Source organism: Arabidopsis lyrata (assembly GCF_000004255.2).
Source record: "Arabidopsis lyrata subsp. lyrata unplaced genomic scaffold ARALYscaffold_8, whole genome shotgun sequence".
Taxonomy (NCBI): domain Eukaryota; kingdom Viridiplantae; phylum Streptophyta; class Magnoliopsida; order Brassicales; family Brassicaceae; genus Arabidopsis; species Arabidopsis lyrata.
Window position 1 is genome coordinate 19942335 of NW_003302548.1, and position 19283 is coordinate 19961617.

At 32.3% G+C, this 19283-nt stretch overlaps 4 protein-coding genes across 5 annotated transcripts; 2 read left to right on the forward strand and 2 right to left on the reverse strand.

The window, feature by feature from the left end:
• Nucleotides 1-510: 510 nt before the first annotated feature.
• Nucleotides 511-3310, forward strand: LOC9302497. Of its 2 annotated transcripts, none has more exons than XM_002864681.2 (2): nt 511-872; nt 1486-3310. In XM_002864681.2, exon 2 carries the CDS (start codon nt 1499-1501, stop codon nt 2996-2998), a length of 1500 nt encoding a protein of 499 aa, XP_002864727.1. In that variant the 5' UTR covers nt 511-872; nt 1486-1498; the 3' UTR covers nt 2999-3310. The 2 variants fall into 2 exon arrangements, with proteins under 2 accessions (XP_002864727.1, XP_020871148.1); XM_021015489.1 differs by lacking the exon at nt 511-872 and adding an exon at nt 892-1284.
• LOC9300804 (transcription factor PIF7) lies at nt 3194-5173 on the reverse strand. The gene is made up of 6 exons (XM_021015490.1): nt 4880-5173; nt 4303-4735; nt 4124-4228; nt 3972-4037; nt 3515-3889; nt 3194-3429 (listed from the first exon to the last, which is right to left on the reverse strand). Coding segments are annotated over exons 1-6 (1104 nt in total). The 5' UTR covers nt 4882-5173; the 3' UTR covers nt 3194-3306.
• A 4484-nt stretch (nt 5174-9657) lies between these two features.
• Nucleotides 9658-11140, reverse strand: LOC9302498 (remorin). Its single transcript, XM_002866378.2, has 6 exons — nt 11050-11140; nt 10852-10913; nt 10474-10737; nt 10218-10368; nt 10052-10133; nt 9658-9973 (listed from the first exon to the last, which is right to left on the reverse strand). Exons 1-6 carry the CDS (start codon nt 11079-11081, stop codon nt 9773-9775), a joined length of 792 nt encoding a protein of 263 aa, XP_002866424.1. The 5' UTR covers nt 11082-11140; the 3' UTR covers nt 9658-9772.
• A 5854-nt stretch (nt 11141-16994) lies between these two features.
• LOC110230456 (flavin-containing monooxygenase FMO GS-OX-like 8) lies at nt 16995-19259 on the forward strand. Its single transcript, XM_021033494.1, has 7 exons — nt 16995-17652; nt 17741-17811; nt 17915-18073; nt 18180-18262; nt 18530-18665; nt 18746-18919; nt 19013-19259. Exons 1-7 carry the CDS (start codon nt 17091-17093, stop codon nt 19199-19201), a joined length of 1374 nt encoding a protein of 457 aa, XP_020889153.1. The 5' UTR covers nt 16995-17090; the 3' UTR covers nt 19202-19259.
• Nucleotides 19260-19283: the final 24 nt, after the last annotated feature.

Sequence of the window (19283 nt, forward strand, 5' to 3'; positions counted from 1 at the left end):
CTTTGGCATCTACACGGTTATGTCATCCAAGGGGGAGTGTTATAAATCACATATTGGATGGACTCCATAACCGTGGGCCTAATCCATATCCTAGAAGGCCCATGTCCATGTTCTTGAAGATTCTCCTTATGACGGCCTATATTGTACTTAGTGGGCTTTTGGGCTTTAGGGTTTACTAGCCCAATGGAGATTTGTCTCCCCTCATCATGTATATATATGTATCGAAACCTCATTCATTAATTAATAGAACAACAAGTTTTACAACATTAAGGAGATTATGGATTGAATTGTCAAATATCCTTTGTGCCAAATAAAAAAAAATATCTTTCACCGAAAATACTTATTTGCTAAGAAAAGAGTAATCTACTTAATGGAATTATTATTCATGCATTTTTCATGATTTGATATATATATATATATATATATATATATTTATTTATTTATGTGTGTAAAAATAGATTAATGACATTTTATTAATTGTGCATCCAAGTATCAGTTTTATATAAATTAAAAAAAAAAGATAAAAATGAGACAAAAACATTAAATAAAAAATCGAGCCAAATTAACTTAAATTAAATAAGAAGATTATTCCAATATAAAAATCAGTATCTCCCTCTCTCACAAGACTTCTGCACAAGAAGATTTCTTCCTTGCTCTGTGTTTTTCTGCGTGTTTCTTTTCCTAACAATCAAATCTACCTTTCTTCTTTCTTCATATTTGTTTCCAACTAAAGAAAATTTTAATCTTATTTGGGAAAGCAATTTTCTTGTATATATATATATAAATACATTTTCTCTCATCTTTTACCGATTTCTCTGTTTTCTTTTGCTTCAGTTGTAATTCTCTGCGTTAGATTAGGCAGCAATCTAAAGGTATCTTTTTTTTTCTGAATTCTTGATTTCTTTTGATATACGTTTTGGTTAGGTTTGTGTTTGTTTGAATTTGTAACTGTTGGTAGGGTTTTAAGCGTGTGGAGTAGTTATTGCGTTACTGTGGAATTAGGTCATTGTCCTTCAATCTCGATCAGAAGTCCAAAAAAATATATAAAATTTTTATTTCATTGTTTTGTATACAAGATAATAATTTTCGAAATGGGTCATGATCAAAATTCAATTTTGTCGTTTAGGTCTTGATGTGGTTGATGATCAACGAGGAAAATCCACATATTTATTCGAGACTCTTGAAAGTCAACATTTGTCCTTCTTTGAAAGTAGAATGTTGAGTCATCTTTGGTAGATTTTTTTCTTCTTTATGATGTCAAATTCTACAATCTGATTAGAATAGGTAACTAGACAGAAAGAAGCACTTTAGAATCCATCAAGTTCTTCTAATATGTTCTGTTCATAAACGTCCAGATTTTGTTCAGGATTAATCACTCTTATGGTCATAGATTTCAGATGATTGGAGTTATTGGTTTGTTTATAAAACTAAAAAGTCGCTTTGATTGGATCTTTTTGGTAATGCACTCTGTTCCTTCCTCTACAGGTCTGATTTGGCAATGGCTGAGGAGATTACTTCAGAGGTCAAAGAGACGACAAATCCTCCGAAGATGTCTAAAGAGAGTACTTCTGTGGAAACAGTACGTGTAAAGGATGTGGAAAATGCGGAAGATGTTGTATCTGTGGTATCCAAGGGTCAAGAAGAGATTATACCAGAGATCAATGAAGTGCCTAAGCCAGAAGGTGTGACTTTGAGACGTCATTCTACTGGAACAATAGGTACACGAGCAACGAAACCGCAGGTTCAGTCCCGTTATCGCGGGAATCATCGTGTGGGTTCGACTCATGATTTATGTAAACATGGGAAGAGGTGTGATCAAGATGATGCTGTGAAACCGTGGAAGATGGTTAGGAGAAAGAGTGTTGAAGGCTCAGATGTGATCAAAGTTGAGACTCCAAGTTTGACAAGGAAGTCATTGGGAAGTGTGAGTAGACAGATTCCGGGTACCAAACCAGAGAGTTCTGTGTCTGCAAAGAGAGATGTGTTGTCTGTCAAAAGAAAACCATGTGCTTCTGTGAATTCAGAATCTAGCTCCAAAGAAGGTAGTGAGATAACGAGATCTGTTGATGGTTTAAGCGTTAAAAGCAATGACAGGGCGCCGAAGAATAAAGAAAGCGAGATTACTCTAAGTGGTTCAGCTGTTGGTAAGAAGGTTCCTGGCTTGAGAAATGACAAGTCTAGTACTTCTATAGAGAAGGTTTCAAAGATCAGTGGCGTTGGAAGTTCTAAGGTTTGTGCTCCAAAGAATCTGAAGAATGTGGAGAAGGCAAAGACGACTCAGACAATTAGCGGTGAAGATGTAAAAGAGAAGACTGTGTGCGTTGTTGAATCAAGCGTTAAAGGTGTTAAGGGTGAGAAGCACCCATCATATGAGAAGAAAACCATGAAAAGTGGGCATAAAAGCTTGACTACTCCTATACGTGGTTCTAGTCCTACTAAACAGATTCCTGGTAAAATCAGTACCGGTTTGACTAAGAAGAAAGAAAGTGATACTGCAGAAGTTGAAGCAAATCCGAAACCCGAGAGGAAGATTAAGCCTAAGAAGACAGGAGCAAAGGTGACTCTAGCTCGGCAGCTGACTTTCAAGAAAGGAAAGGTTCTTGAGCCGAAACCCGAGGATTCTTCTCCGAAATGGATCAAGTTCAGAAAGAGGGTTGTGCAGGAACTGAAAACGCAATCCGAAGGGAAGAAGAAGAATCTGAAAGATGGAAGATTGGGTGTTGAGACGAAATCTGATTCTTGTGAAGGAAGTAAACGTGAGAAAGTTGTTCTGAGGCATCGAAAAGTAGAAGGGAAGAAGAAAATGATAACATTGTTCAACAATGTGATTGAGGAGACAGTGAATAAGCTAACAAAGGTGAGGAAGCACAAAGTGAAAGCTCTTATTGGTGCTTTTGAAACTGTTATCTCTCTTCAGGACACTAAGACATCTCTTAAACCTCAGAGCAAGGCCACAACATCTGCGTCTAAGGTTAGACCTTTGGTCTCCGAACAGTGAGAAAATGACAAAAGTTTACTTGTGCATATGATCTTTTAACATTCAAGATTTTAAACATCGACAACATATTTTAAGAGGAAGAGAGCGAGCGAGAGATCGATAATTTTCTTGTTAGTGTCCTCGAAATAGCAAAAGGGTTTATTAATGTCCTTTGACAATTACTGAATTTGATATCAGAAGATGAAGTTGTGAAGCTTTCAAAGTTTATCTCTGCAAGTCTTCTCCATACTCAAAAACAGTTTTTACAATCACAATATATATATAACAATTTTTTAAGAACTATATATGGATCAATAATACTCGCTAGGCTAATCTCTTTTCTCGTGATTCGAAGAACTTGAGGGCATGCCGGTATTTACCTTTGTTGATTGATCAGACTGTTGTCTATAGATCGCTGCAGCCATTTTATTGTAGAGATCCATATTCATTGTCTGCATCAGCATGGCCAACATCAGTGAGCTTAAGATTTGTATATCTCTGAACACCTTTCTCGAAAACAGTTAAAAGCGGTTTTACCTGTGCAAAAAAGGCGCTGTACGGATCAGTTAAAGTGGCTGAAGAACCGTTGGTGCAGTCTCTGTTACCCATAGGAGGGACCATCAATGGTGGAGGAGGAGGAGGAGGAACTAAACCTCCATAACCATTTCCACCGCCTCCCATTCCCATTCGCGCCATTGTTGCAAGCAACGACATCTGAAACTGTTGCTGCTGTTGTTGTTGTTGCTGCTGTTGTTGCTGTTGGTGTTGGATGCTGAGAACTGACTGTGGTGGAGGTAGTTGCGGAATCATCATTTGTTGTGGCAGATTGGCTCTTAGGCTCATAAACTGAACTTGCGCCTGTAGCTGTTTCAAGTGTTCGATCACATCATCCAAGATCGAGACTTTATCCGCCTGCAATATCCGAATAACTCGCTTAACTAACCTAGAAAAATTCTTAACTTTAAAAGTGGGTTCTTCTAGGATATATAGTTACCTTACTTGCAGTAGGAAGCAGCTTTTGAAGTGTTCTCATCCTCTGGTTTATCCTATCACGCCGTCTCTGCATCAAAACTCAGAAAGAGTCAGTATCGATTTTTGATCAAAGTTTGGTAATCACGGATAGAAAAAAGATCGATAAGTTTTTACCCTTTCGGATTCGTTATGAATCGCTGCTGCTCGTCCCCGTCGTCCACTAGATCTCCCTGCTTCTCCCCTAGTCTCTTGTTCATCTCCTTCAGTATCTTGAGTTTCCTATTAAAGTCCTCTTTTGGTTATTTCTCCAGTCATCTTTCAAAAAAACAGAAAGTAATTTTGTTAGTTCTTACTGATCCAGAGCGGATATAGTCTCTGTCTCCGGTTCTAGCTGTCTTCAAGCTCCGAGCAGATTCAAAAGACGCCCAAGACATATTGGTACCGCTATCACTTGCAGTCACGCTGTGACCAACTCTATGGCTCTCCTCTTGAACAGCGAACCATCGGTCCATACCGTCCATTTCTTGAGGATAACCGCGTTTTCTTGAACAAGATCCATCCTTGCTCTCATAATTGTGGTTTGGAGATAACATAGGACTCTGTAGCTGAAGCTTGCTTGGCTGCTGAAGAGCCGCTTGATGAACCACAGACTCCAAAGTCTCACATCCGTTGAGACTTTGGGTCCAAATAGGGTTATTCGAGGTGGTTGGTTCGACTTCTTCGCCTAGACCATGAACGGTTAATTGCCCATTTTCCCATGTGAGCTCCTTCACTCCATAATTCGACCTGAGTCACCAAAAAAGGAAATTGCTTTTGTGTTAACAGAGAGAGAGAGAGAAACACAAATAAAGACAGAAGCGTGAGACTTTGTCTCTTCTGGGTGTAAACAGAGAAGTGTTCTTTATCAGAAACAGAGAGAGAGAAAGATACATGTGTTACTTAGGCCGCACGTTTGCAGAGAATAAACTGACAATTAGGCTTTTTTTTTTTTCTTTTGGTTCTCCCTATTTTTGGACCTTCTCTCTTCTCTCTTTCTTCTGGCTTGAAATGTTTGAGATCTTCTTTCTTCTTCTTTGTTTTCAAACTCTTGACACTCACAGCGACAACTCATGCGGTGTATCTGCCTTTGATCCATATTGAAAGTTATAATAAAGAGCCTCTCTCTCTCTTCTTGTATCCTCTTTCTCAAAAATGGTCCCTGCAAAACGTCAAATGGTTTTTATGTGGACGAAGCACATGTGTGGCAAAGGATTGTTTGTGTTTTGCCACTCAAGTCCACAATCCTCTGTCCTGCTAAAAAAAACTAATAAATGAGGGTATTTTCGTCTTTCAACTCTCAACTGACTCACATTAACATAAATGTGTCATTGCATGTATATGACTCGGTAGAAAGCAAAGCGTGTGATTCACCGATTTAGAAACAAACACATTTCTAATAATAGAAATTATTTTATTTTTTTTTTAAATGGAAATTTCATAGTTATAAACGTAGTTGGAATATATACATGTGTAGATGCTGTAAAGAATAGAAAACAAGATATATTTATTGGAGTAAACACGTTAGAATCCGAAACTATAGTATGGTATTCGAATGTCAAAAATGAGAGTGAGATGTGAGGTTGATGCATCAACTAGAGATATTTGATACAAGTTGCGAGGAATCAATCAATATGTTCTCACTTCTTAGCCTCTTTTAATTTTATTCTTTCTCCCATCTCACAATATATCAAAGGACTTGTTCAGGATTCTTACCATAAAAACAAGGGAGACTCACAAAAATGCCCCTTTTTCAATACCCCTTTTCAAAAATGCCCCCTTTGGATGTCCATTTTTAAAAATACCCCTTTTATGTACAAAATGACTAAATTACCCTTCTTTTAATAAAAGATATCATAAATATATAAGGAAATATAACAAAATTAGGTCCACAAAATACAAAATACTTTTTGGCGGGAAAAGTGATCCCCCAATTTTTCCCGCCAAAACACTTGTAAAAATTTGTAAAACCTTTAAAATACCTTGTAAAATTTTCCCGTAAAATTTTTCCCGCCAAAAAATTTTCCCGCCAAAAAATTTTTTTTGCGGGAAAAGTGATTCCGCAATTTTTTTTGCGTTAGATTTTTGGCGGGCCAAAAATTTACAAGGTATTTTAAAGGTTTTTTACAAGGTATTTATAAGGTTTTACAATGTATTTTAAAAGGTTTTACAACGTATTTACAAGGTATTTATAAGATTTTACAAGCTATTTTATAAGATTTTTACAAGTTATAAGGTTTTACAATTTTTTTATAAGGTTTTACAAGTTATAAATACCTTATAAAACCTTAAAGTACCTTGTAAAACCTTTTAAAATACATTGTAAAACCTTACAAAACACTTGTAAATACCTTGTAAAAAATCTTTAAAATACCCTTGTAAATTTTTCCCGCCAAAAATTTTCCCGCCAAAAAAATTTCGCAAAAAAAATTGCGGAATCACTTTTCCCGCAAAAAAATTTTTTTGGCGGGAAAATTTTTTGGCGGGAAAAATTTTTACGGGAAAATTTTACAAGGTTTTTTTAAGGTTTTTACAAATGTTTTAGCGGGAAAATTGCGGGATCACTTTTCCCGCCAAAAAATATTTTGTATTTTGTGGACCTAATTTTATTTCAAATAAGGGTAAAATGGTCATTAAAAATTAAAAGAGGGCAAACTTAAAAATGGACTCTCAAAGGGGGCATTTTTGAAAAGGGGTATTGAAAAAGGGGCATTTTTAACAATTTCTCTAAAAACAATTCATGAAACATTTTTAAGGAGTTCATTTTATAAAAGTAATGTACAATGAAAAGAAATTTTTTACTATATATGCATGGCAGCATGGGAGAAAGAAGAATAATTAAGAAGACGTTTTATAGATTTCTCAAAGAGATATCTTATTGATTTCTACGACAAATTGACTATCGTATGAAGCAACGATTTTTCTTGCTTCTTTCTTAAAATGAATATCTACCAATAAAAATAGATGAAAAATTTGTTGGTTTTTAAGAAAATGTCATATTCCTATTCATATTTTACTAAATTGGGTTTCTTGACAATTCTTGTTTCTATTGTTATTTAAGATAGTTTTTGATATATATATATATACTAGATTAGGACACATCCGATGGACGGGTTTAAATATTTTTAATTAAAATCAAATTTAACAAAATAAATTAGATTAAAAATTTGGTTGTAAGTAGAAATTATCTTTAAAATATGTAGAATTTTTTAGTTAGAGAAATAATTTATTAATATAATCATTCTTTTGTCATAATAAACCATTTGCATTTGTATATTTTAAATTTATTGTAATGTTTATTACAACAATCCAGTAAAATTAAATTATCAATCAGCAAAACTTTTTCCAAAATTTTATCGTTATTATTATTTCCAAATATCGAAAACCATAGTTTTATGATCTCGCTTAAAATAATTTCACAATGTTTTTAGAAGATGTTTTAGATGCAAACCAATGGTTAAACCATCATCTTATTTACATCTAGTACCAAATTTACTATTTATTTTACCACAAAAAAAAATATTTTTACATCCATGTATTTTTTAAATGTTAAAGTATGCGTTTTACGACTACCTACAAAATGTCTCTGTGAACATATTAAGCCAAAGTATATATCTTTTTACTTTCACTTTTGCATTTTAACTACTAAAATTGTTGACTCAAAAATATATTAAAGATAGCAATTTGCTATATTATCTTCATTTTATGTACGTTTTGTATAAGTTCTTTTACTTTTAGGATTTGTTATTTATTGTATAATTTTTTATAAGAATTTTTTTGTAATACACGTGTCAAAATCTGAGATCGATAAAGTTACCACGCGTCACAATCATATGAGTACTACCTTTGAAAACCAAGCTTTATATAAATAAGATATATGATAGTTTCCTTATAACTTTTTTCTTAAATTTCTATTTTTATTTAAGAAGATACATATAGTTTTCTTATAATTATCTTCTTTAGATTTTCAGAATTGTTTTATATAAGATATATACGTATACTTTCCTTATAATATTTTTTAAAAATAAATAAAAGAAATTTTTTATTTTACACGCGTTAAAATCTGAGATCGATAAATTTGACATGTATGTATTATTTCTTTATATCAATATTATTTTAAATAAATAAAAGAAATTTTTTTATTTACACGTGTCAAAATTTAAGATCGAAAAATTTAACATGTGTCACGATCTTATGATGAGTTACTAACTTTGAAAACTATATTTTATATAATAAGATATATATTTCAAAATAGAGCTTCATTTATGTGCACCGGTCTAGAGCTTCATTTATACTTTTCAAAATAGAGCTTGACTAAGTGAAGCTGGTCTAGAGATTACCTTATACCTAGCCCCGTCTAGGTAGTTTGTACGTAATATAGATGAAAATGGAATGATCTATCTCGATTTTTTCAATCATTTGTAAAGTACTTTTGCATCAGATTGGTTACAACCACTAGTTGAGGCTTATAAGCGTTGTTTGTGGTGGAACAACAGGTTGTGATATGAATGAAATATGTGATGTTGAGTCAAAAACAAAGAAAACAAAGAATATGAAAACTATAAAGTTTAGAGAAATGGATTAAATACGGATCAGCCCCTTTGTATTGTGAGATTTTCTTTCCCAATCATTTGATGTCACATCAAAATCTTAAGTGATTTCACCCACCCCTCTCTCGAGTTACAGCCGACAGCTTCAAAACTGATGTCGTCATTATGACACGTGGATAGATTTTATTGGATGATTATTTGGGACCCAATGTTTATCTGTGAAAGTCAGCCAATCAACTTCTCGCATTAGATTCTTGACAGCGAATCCTAACGCTCCTCAGAGTTTATCTGTTCAATTTCAATCCTTTTTTTTGTAATTATTTTTCCATGATCAAACTCTCTTTTATACCAATTTGATTCTTCACATCAGTTATTTTCTATATCATTTGATTTATGATGATAACTAATCCTTTGACTAGACCATCAACTAGGGGTTCAATTGACCCACCTTAAATTACCAAATTGTTTACTAATTATAGCACTTATCCTTAATTGACTCTATTATACAAAAACTTCCTGCACCCATTTCCTTATTCAATTGATTTTTCCCCAAAAAAAGTTGTATTCCTTCTTTGCTAATATCTCTAGTTTCCATTTTTTCTATAAGATATTCATATTGTAATCTTTCATTAAATATCAAATTTGATCATATTGGCATTTTATCTTTTATTCCTAGCAAATTCGGTAAGAAATCATATTTTTTTTATTTGTTATTAGTTAAAACGTGGAGACTTTTTGTTATTAGTTAGAAGTAGTTTTGATTTTAGGGTAAGAGAGTAACTTGGCTGGACCAAAGAGTGCCTCATTTTCCTTTGACAGCATATCATAAATCGAGTTTATCGATCTATCAAAATCCTTTCTGGTCCCGTTTTGGTGTTTACTCGTCTATAATATGATACATTTCATGTGTGAAATAGGGTAGAGAGCGTGTGTAAACATCGACTATCACATCAATATTTGATGTTTATTGAGCATAATTTATATTTTTATTATGATATTTTGCATATCAATTAAAGCTTAAAATCTAGACAGGTCTTTAGAAAAAAATAAATTTTTAGGAATCAAGTTGAGAGACAAAAAAAAAACTGCAATATTATTATGCATGGTGATGATATATACCAAAATTCATAATTATGTGTACTTACTCTTTATTTATGATTTGAGACTTTTGAGTTTCTCAATTATTATTAAGTAAACCCTTACAAATATAGTTTCATTGATAGAAGTAGTTTTGATTTCAGTAACATCGAAAGCAGAAATAATTTATAGGAATTTTCCCCGTTCTACGCATTTTCTTTACTTTTTCATGAACTTGAGCTTCTTTGCTCCTCCTCTTCTCCTCAAGCTGTTTCTTGGCTCCATCAGCAATTAGTTTAATCCTTGCTAATTTTGACTTGTAATGCTGATTATTTATTTCTCTTCTTTTCTCCATTTCACTCTTTATAAAACAAAATAATATATTAGTCATATACAAATTATAATTAAGAAAATGTTTAGTCATTAGATAGAAGATGACCTTTTTTTTCTCCATTCTCAGTGTAGCTACTAATTTTCTCTCATTTTCCCAACCCACGATATCAGCTTTCATTTTCTCATACCTTCAAGCAGAGTTTATTTTCCAGATAACTAATAAGATTTGATATATATACTTTTCATATTAATAAATAAGAATGAAATTTGACCTTAATCTTATTTTCTTAATGTGAGAATTTTCCCAAGAATCTGCTTTACTTGACGCTGAAGCAAGTCCTGATGTCCTAGAGGATGAGCCAATCTCTTGTGGCCGACGGTTTTCTGATGGATACTCCAACAGCTTTTTCCTGAAACTTTCCTCTGTAGGAGAAAAATGGTATTGATTACAATACATGTTTTTATTTCAATATAAGTTTGCTTACAAAAATGGTAGTAACCACTTAGCTAATTATTTGTATTTATTACTTCCAATATTCACCTCTTGTGTATATGATTTGCTTAACCTCTTTACTTCGGCATCAGGTGTAACCGGATTGGTTTTCTTCGTCCGTGACCTCTTGATTTCTTCTCTTATTCTTTTTGCTTTTCGTTTATCGGCTTCTTCCATTGATCTAATGACGAATGCAGCAGCCGCAATAGAAACTGCGAATTCGCTCTCTTTCTCGTTGTAGTAGTCATTTTTCTCGTACCAATATGATTGGTTTTTCAGCCAGTTTAATGCTGGGTAATCTTCAATTTGATATTGAAGAAATAAATTTTTTTTTATCATATATACCTTCCAAAATATGTATGAATGCCTTTATATTAAAAGTGAAAACAGATGTTCTAGAAGCAAAAGTTTACCGGTTATATCTAATTCTGATAGCCTTGACAAATCCGCTTGTTTGTTCTCGGAAATTGAGACCCTATATAAACAAAGATCAAGAAAAAGATATTTGTTCCACAAACGTTTTTGAGGGATAAAATGCGCTTATTGTTTTTCTTATTAATCAAAAAGTATTATTTACACAATTATAAAAAAAAAAAGAACAGGACGTGCACCTTCTTCTTCTTTGCTTAACCAAGTTATCCATTTAATTTTCCCAATTAAGAGACTCCACTATTGTTGAGCATCATCAGTTTGTCTTATATTCTCTTGAATACCAAGAGAAAGAGGAAATGTGATAATTTTTTCTTGAAGCAAAAGTAAATATATAAATAAGCTAAATTCTTATTCCACTAAACAGGAACATGTCAAGTATCAAAACATGTGATTTTATATGCTAATCTTCATGTACATATTTAGTCACATAATAACTATATAAAAAGCTACCGTTTCTCTAGTAATAAAAAACTTGTAACTGTTATCATTCATCTTCCAAATTAAAGGATTTCTTTTTGGGTCAATATAAAATATTATATTAATAAAATTGTTTAATTAATCAAACCGGATAAAAATGATCTGGTTTATTAAAATTTATGATTGTGTATGCTTAATTGCTTATAAACTGCTCCGTGATAGAATGGTTATGTTGACTTTAGTCAGGCTTGACTTCAGTTTAATGAGTCTCACAATCCCCAGGCTGGTTCAGAGACTGCTAATGTATTGAAGCTGGGTTTTTAGATGGGCTTGCGAGATACTGAAAGGCCCAAGAGAAAAATCTGGCCCAATCAGAATCTGTTTGCCTGTAATAGCTTCTCCTTCGATATTTTTGTTTTATCGCCTGTTGTTTTTTTACTCACGGTTTGTGATGAACTCGTAAACCGTGGAATCTCATAGTTTAAAATTTTTGTTAAAATTAAACAATGCATCCAATAAAGTCATTAAAATGGATGTTTTATAAGGAAAAAGTAGTAACTTTAGTTTTTTCAAAAAAATTAATTTCATTATTCTCCCCAATTTTTTAAAAATATTATAGTAGACGGATTTTGGATCATAGAGATCAACTGGTTTACAAAACAAGATTATAATGGCATTTTTGATTTGTACTACTCAACAACTTTTATCTTCTTTCTTTTTTCAAATTAACAAAGATCCCAAAAAATTTGAATATTTAATGGAGTAGTAATGGGTTTGTTACGGTTATGACACTCATTACACAGTGATTGCAGTCACCATTCAACCTAATGATATCAATTATATAAGTTTGTTATTAGTTGTCCGTATTAACACATTTTTGTTTGTTTCCAAGTAATAATTGCAGTGCCTAAAGCAATCATTTTGTCCCATTCTCGACACATAACCCATCCTATTCGTACAATGTTGTCATGGATATTTTTTTTTTACTAGAAACAAGAAGTTGTTAACAAATTCAATTTGTCAATGTATATTTGATTAAATTCATGTTATATGACCTTATCAAACTATTCAGATTGGGGCGTGTAACGAATTCTCATTGTTTCGTGTAATCTAATTTTATACAAACAACTACTACATAAACTATTTCGTCGGCAAAAATTTCTTTCTTAATTTTTTTAAATTCAAAAAGTAACTAATCCCAAAGCGAAATTAATCATGCATTGTTGTAATAGCGCTTAATGCGTAAGATTTCTTAAATCATCTTTCCCTTAAATTGCTCAGATACTCCGCAATTATGATATAAATGATCCATGAGACCATGACTTTGTCTATTTACTATTGCATAGAAAAAGTATATAGTACTATTTTCCTCTTTTTTTTTTTTTTTTGTGAAAAATACAGAAAAAGATATACACTAGATGGTGATAATATTTCCAACAAACAGAACTTTGCTGAAAAGGTAACCTTTTTTTGTCTCCTCTTTCAGTTTGGTGAAAATAATATTATTATTGTATAACTCATAACTGTATAAGTTTTACTAAGAAATATTACAAACTATTCCTCTGTAAGAAAAAGAAAAAAAGTCTAAATTCTACAAAGCATTTGAAATTTTCGTATTATTTGTTGCGTTGAAAAAAACTAGTCTTTTAATTTGTAAACATACACACACAGAAGCTAAATTGGACTTAGAAAGAAATTGAAATTATCGTATTTAGGTTTGTCACTCTGAGTCAGAGCTCATGAATAATCAAACCGGGTCCCATTAATCAAAATTAATTGATACATTAATGTGGCCCGAATTCAACTATAGATATAGATAGTGTCCTTGTAAGAAGTTTAGATAGTGTGCATAAAAATATTAAATTCCGATATACAGGATGAGAACTAATACAAAATTAAATTTTAAATTATTTAAAGTGTTTCGAATCAGCAATGTGTGTCAAGCAACCAATTCTGCTCCTAGGCCAGTTCTGATCTTAGGAATTCCCTGATCCAGAATATCTGAGCCTTCGAATGTTTGTAGATTGAATCTCTAGAAGAAGATGGACGGGTCATCCGAGATGGATCTTGTATTGTAGCCGACACTATTTTAAACGTACCCGATAAATTAATACTTCTTTTTATTTAAATTTTGCAATAGTATAATAAATTAGCCTCTAATAAAAATATAAAAAATAAAAATTAGCCTTTAATATAGTTTTTGATTTAAAATGCTTGACTCATCTGTTGACTTGAGTGGACTACAAACTCTTGTCAAATTTCTTTGACGACATGATCACATTCATATACCTACTTATTGGGGCCGTCATATTCGTTCCATCAGACTTTTACCCCTTAGATTTTTCTATAAATACATATGAATAGCTACAAAAAAATGTCAGAATTGTGGAATATATATGCATGAATAACACAAACATATACAAACATTTCCTGTATATTTGGATTTGTTAGATTTGGGAAATTTAATTTTTACTAACAAAAAAAAAAAGACTAAAATGTGGGCACTAATACGTGTAGGTATGAGGGACGACGATGATTTCCTTCAAGAAACTCTTCATGAAGACGGAAGACCCTTAGTTTACCCAACTCTCTACTCCTAATTAAAATCCTGAGAGGCTTTGTTTCCATGTAAAAGTGCTTAGGCTCGGGAGAAACTCTTTGTGACGATCCTTGTGTTCTTGTCACTCTCCTCGATTGTGCAGGCTCGGGAGGAACAATATTAGTGACTGAAGTATATGTTCTTTGCTCCTCTGTCTCCATATATCCGTTGATTGCGATATCATTTTCCTTAAAATAGTCTCTTTCGTAGTTAGAATGAAATCCAATCATATGTTTATCTATATTGTTGTTATCTAGTAGAGATACGTACGGCTTGGTAAACTAATCTTACTTTCCAATTAACCTTCAGAGTAACTTTAAAAACAAGTCAAATGTGCAAAGCAAATATTACACCATTACCTTTTAACGGAATCTAATGTATTAGAAAATAGGTGTTGGGAAAGAAAAAAAAAAAACAGAATTGGACCTACAAATTTTTTGAAATAGTTGTATCGACGACGTTAGATTTTGTCAGTTAGAGATTATAATTGATCAACTCGGGTACCATTCATCAAAATTAATGAATTTGTTTTTTAATGTTGTTGATGAAGGGTATCAAAATTAATGGGTCCGATTGGTAACCAAAACCTGTTAGCTGTTAGCTTTTCCAAAATAGTGCAAAACTGTAAGAAAGAACTGTACGAGAAACTTGTACAAAAAAACTGAGAGTAAATCTTTTAGTAACGCTTTTGATAACGCTTTTATAATTGATAACTGTCAAAATTCTATACTTTGTAACGCTTTGTACCGCTTTGTAAAGTGGTTACCAATCAATGCCAAATGAATATATGCACTGTACTAGAGGCATTCAAATATTTTAATTTTGATGAAGGATATCAAAATTAACGAATATATGCACCGTGCTAGAGGCATTCAAATATTTTAATTTTGATGAAGGATATCAAAATTAATGAATATATGCATTGTACTAGAGGCATTCAAATTGGGTATATTAACGAATTCAAATATATTGTTTCCTTGAAAGGAATTTACTATTTAGATACTAATCATACTATGCATAACCCTGGGATTCGATAATCACGGAAAGAATTTATAGAATATTTTTAACTTTTTGATTTGCCTCAGCCCGATTTCAATTGGGTATATTTTTTTTCCCAACCGAGTGATATAAATAACATAAAAGCGGTGCATGTGGGTCAACCAGTATGATAGTTATTTACTTACTTAGAGCATCTCCTAAGGGAACCTTATATTTGAGGTTTGCGAAACCTCAAATTTGAGATTTAGGGTTGTGTCTCTCCAAAGGAAAACCTCAAAATTTAAAATCATAAAATTTTTATGAATAACAATAAAACATACATTAGAAATATTACAATCAATATTAATTAATAAGATGTTATATTATAAAATAAACTTACAGAAAATAATAATAAAAACACACAAACGAAATCATAAATTACACTACTCATCAACCATTCATTAGATCCCACTACTCATCAACCATTTGATTCAAATTCTACTACTCATCAACCATTTGATTCAAATTCTATCCAAACTATAACTTATCCTAGATATATAAAAAAAATCACCCGTCACTAACCATTGGATTGAAATCCTATCCAAACTTATAGATAAAAAATCTACGAAATTGGTTTGTGGCCATTTCTTTGAACTAGGGTTTTCCATTATTTGTGTATAAATAATAGACTTCCAAAGAATGATAATATCATAATTCAAAGAATGTTCATGTTATTTTTATTGTGTTACTATATTTTTAGTGTGAAAACTACACTAAATATAGTGTTATTTCAATACCAAAATGGTGTTATGGTTGGAGATGCCCTAAGTATTTCCGTAATACTTTCATATATGATTAGTCAATGCGCTTCCAAGAGCTATATTAGAAAATAAAATCTATATTTATAAGACATAAAAGTTTAAGGACTAACATGATAAAATAATTAATTAGTAAAATCATTTATAAGATATAAATAAATGTGAGGACCAAAATACAAATAAAAAGATGAAACCTCAAATTTGAGGTTTTGAATAGTGAAACCTCAAATATAAGGTTTCACTATTCAAAACCTCAAATTTTGAGGTTTTGAGGTTGCCTTTGGAAAACAAAAAAATCTCATATTTGAGGTTTTGAGGTTGCCTTTAGAGATGCTCTTACAAAAAGGAAATGACCTCAAATGGCTTTTAAAAGTTCTTGGTTGACTCTAATAGCACCTCCTCCAACCAAATGCTTACTATAGTAAATCTTAAAAGTTGAAAAAGATTTTTAAGCCTTATGTTTATTTCTGTATTTACTTTTTGTACAATTTAGAATTATGTTTTAGGAAGAAAAAAATATAAATAAATAAATATATATATTTAACACAAAGGTAAATTAGTATCATTGATACCGCTGGAGTTTTAGTTCTTAATTTTAGTGTTTTTAGTCTATTTTCTTAAAATAATACTAATTTATTGAAGTACTTAGTACAAATATTATAAACAAACAACACACATATATATATATATATATATATATACTTTTTATATTATTCATGCAATATAACACATACAACAAATAATGTTAGATTAGTAAATAACTAAATATATATCAACAATTGTACAGATAATTTGATTTATCCCTAAATATATATTTAACCAATAATGATTAACAAATGACGTAAAAATCATAATTAAACTTTAACAGAAAAAATCATAATTAATTAATTTAATATCTTAAAAATATAAACTAAATCACAGATTTAGCTTGAAAAGACATTTATGAACAATCAATCAAATGTTGTCTGTCGACAAAGACAATTAAAAAAACAATCAATGACCTTTGATTTCATCATTTGATTGTACCACTTGGCACTTGCCTCGTGTTTGTTGTCTACCACGTCTCGTCTCTTTGATTTGTTTTGGATTTATACATTTACTTCACAAAGCAATCAGATCCTTCAATTAGTTTGCTTTGGTATATAAATTTCCACGTTTCTGTGTTATCCAATTAAAAAGTAGTACTAAGTAGTATTGAGTTGCATGCACTGATGTATAATTTCCACGTTTCAAAAAAGTCACTAGCTATATTAAGTTAAGCTTCATCCTCAATGCAATAATAACCATAAAAGCAAAAACACAATTATTGACCAACAAAAAAAAATCTCTATATAAAGCATGCCCCATTCAGCCCCATGACACCACGAGAAACAAATCAGAATCATTTCTTCTCCGTCCACAAAAAAAAATGGTGTTAGTGATAACAGAGCCAATTAAGAGTCAATCAAAGACGGTATGTGTGATAGGAGCAGGACCATCAGGGTTAGTGTCGGCGCGAGAGCTAAAGAAAGAAGGACATAAAGTGGTGGTGATGGAGCAAAACAACGACGTAGGAGGTCAGTGGCTATACCAGCCAAACGTAGAAGAAGAAGATACATTGGGAAAAACAAAAATCCTAAAAGTACATAGCAGTGTTTACTCATCCTTGAGGTTGGCTTCGCCAAGAGAGGTAATGGGTTTCTCTGATTTTCCGTTCACCGCGAAGGAAGGAAGAGACTCGAGGAGATTCCCGGGGCATGAGGAGCTTTGGTTGTATCTCAAGGATTTTTGTCAAGTGTTTGGGTTAAGAGATATGATTAGGTTTAATGTTAGGGTTGAGTTTGTGGGAATGGTGAATGAAGATGATGATGTGAAGAGATGGATGGTAAAGAGTGTTGAGAAGGAGAGCGGTGAGGTTATGGAAGAAGTGTTTGATGCTGTTGTTGTTGCCTCTGGCCATTACTCTTATCCTAGATTGCCTTCCATCAAAGGTATTGTTTTTGTATATAAAGCTATATGCGATTATCTTTAAAGATCATAAGAAGGGTATTTTTTTAATGATGGTTTTGGTGTTTATAGGAATGGATTTGTGGAAGAGGAAGCAACTTCATAGCCATATCTATAGAGTGCCTGATCCTTTTCGTGATGAGGTGATTAAATTGTGTTCATTGTAGTACGTAAGTAGTTAATAAATTAGATGATTTCATGATGTATGAAGCATTAAGCATGCATGCATGATGATGATGATGATAGGTTGTGGTTGTCGTTGGATGCTCAATGAGTGGACAAGACATATCATTAGAGCTTGTGAAAGTGGCAAAGGAAGTTCATCTAAGTGCCAAATCACTTGAGATTCCTCCTGGCTTGACTAAAGTCATTGAAAAACATCAAAATCTTCATCTTCATCCTCAGGTACACTCTCACCATCACCATCACATATATACATGCATTTAATTTATTATATGTTTTGAAATTATTTAAAACGTTTTGATATCTTTTCAATTAATAATGGTTGTAGATTGAATCTCTAGAAGAAGATGGACGGGTCATCTTCGATGATGGGTCTTGTATTGTAGCCGACACTATTTTATACTGTACCGGGTAAGTTATTATTTCTTTCCACGACAACTTTCTTGTCCTTATTTCTTGGGGCCGACATTGTCATTCCATTTATTCATCTCTTCGATTTTTTCTATAAAATACATATGAATAGTTACAGAAGAAAACTGTCTGGATTGTGGAATATATACATGAACAACACACACATATATAATAAACATTTCTTGACATTGTTAGATTTGGGATATTTTATGAAGTTTACTAACAAAAAAAAGGACTAAAAATGTGGGCACAAATTAACACGTGTAGGTATGATTACAAATTGCCATTTCTTGAGAGCAAAGGAAGAGTAGAAATTGATGATAATAGAGTTGGACCACTCTTCGAACATACTTTCTCTCCTTATCTCTCCCCTTCTCTCTCCTTTGTCGGAATCCCTCGAAAGGTACAATGATTAGGATTTACTAATCGAAAGTTAATCTCAAATCAATACTCGGTTAATTAAATCAAACCGGTTTATTGCAGTTAATTGGGTTCCCATTCTTCGAATCACAAGCGAAATGGATTGCGAAGCTTTTGTCAGGCAAAACATGTCTTCCTTCCTCAGATCAAATGATGCAATCAATCTCTGAATTCTACCTCTCCAGAGAAGCTGACGGAATCCCAAAACGCAACACTCACGACATCGCCGATTTCAATGTACAAAGTCTCTCCCTTTTCCCTTTTTTTTGGCCCAAAGTTGGGTCTTTTTCATCTGATAAAGCTCTGTTTTTTTTCTCTCATCGTTTTCAGTATAGCGATAAATACGCGGATTACATTGGATTTCCACATTTAGAAGAATGGAGAAAGGTCTTGTGTGTATCGGCTATAGTCAATTCCATCGAAAATCTGGAGACTTACCGTGATTCTTGGGACGACGATGATCTTCTTCAAGAAACTCTTCAAGACCCTTATTTTACCCAAGAAATTCCTTCTGTTTAAAAAACACTAAAGATCTAAACTTTCTGTAGTATATTTATATATAAACTTCTTTTAAGTACCATCTAGTTTTTAAAATTCTAAA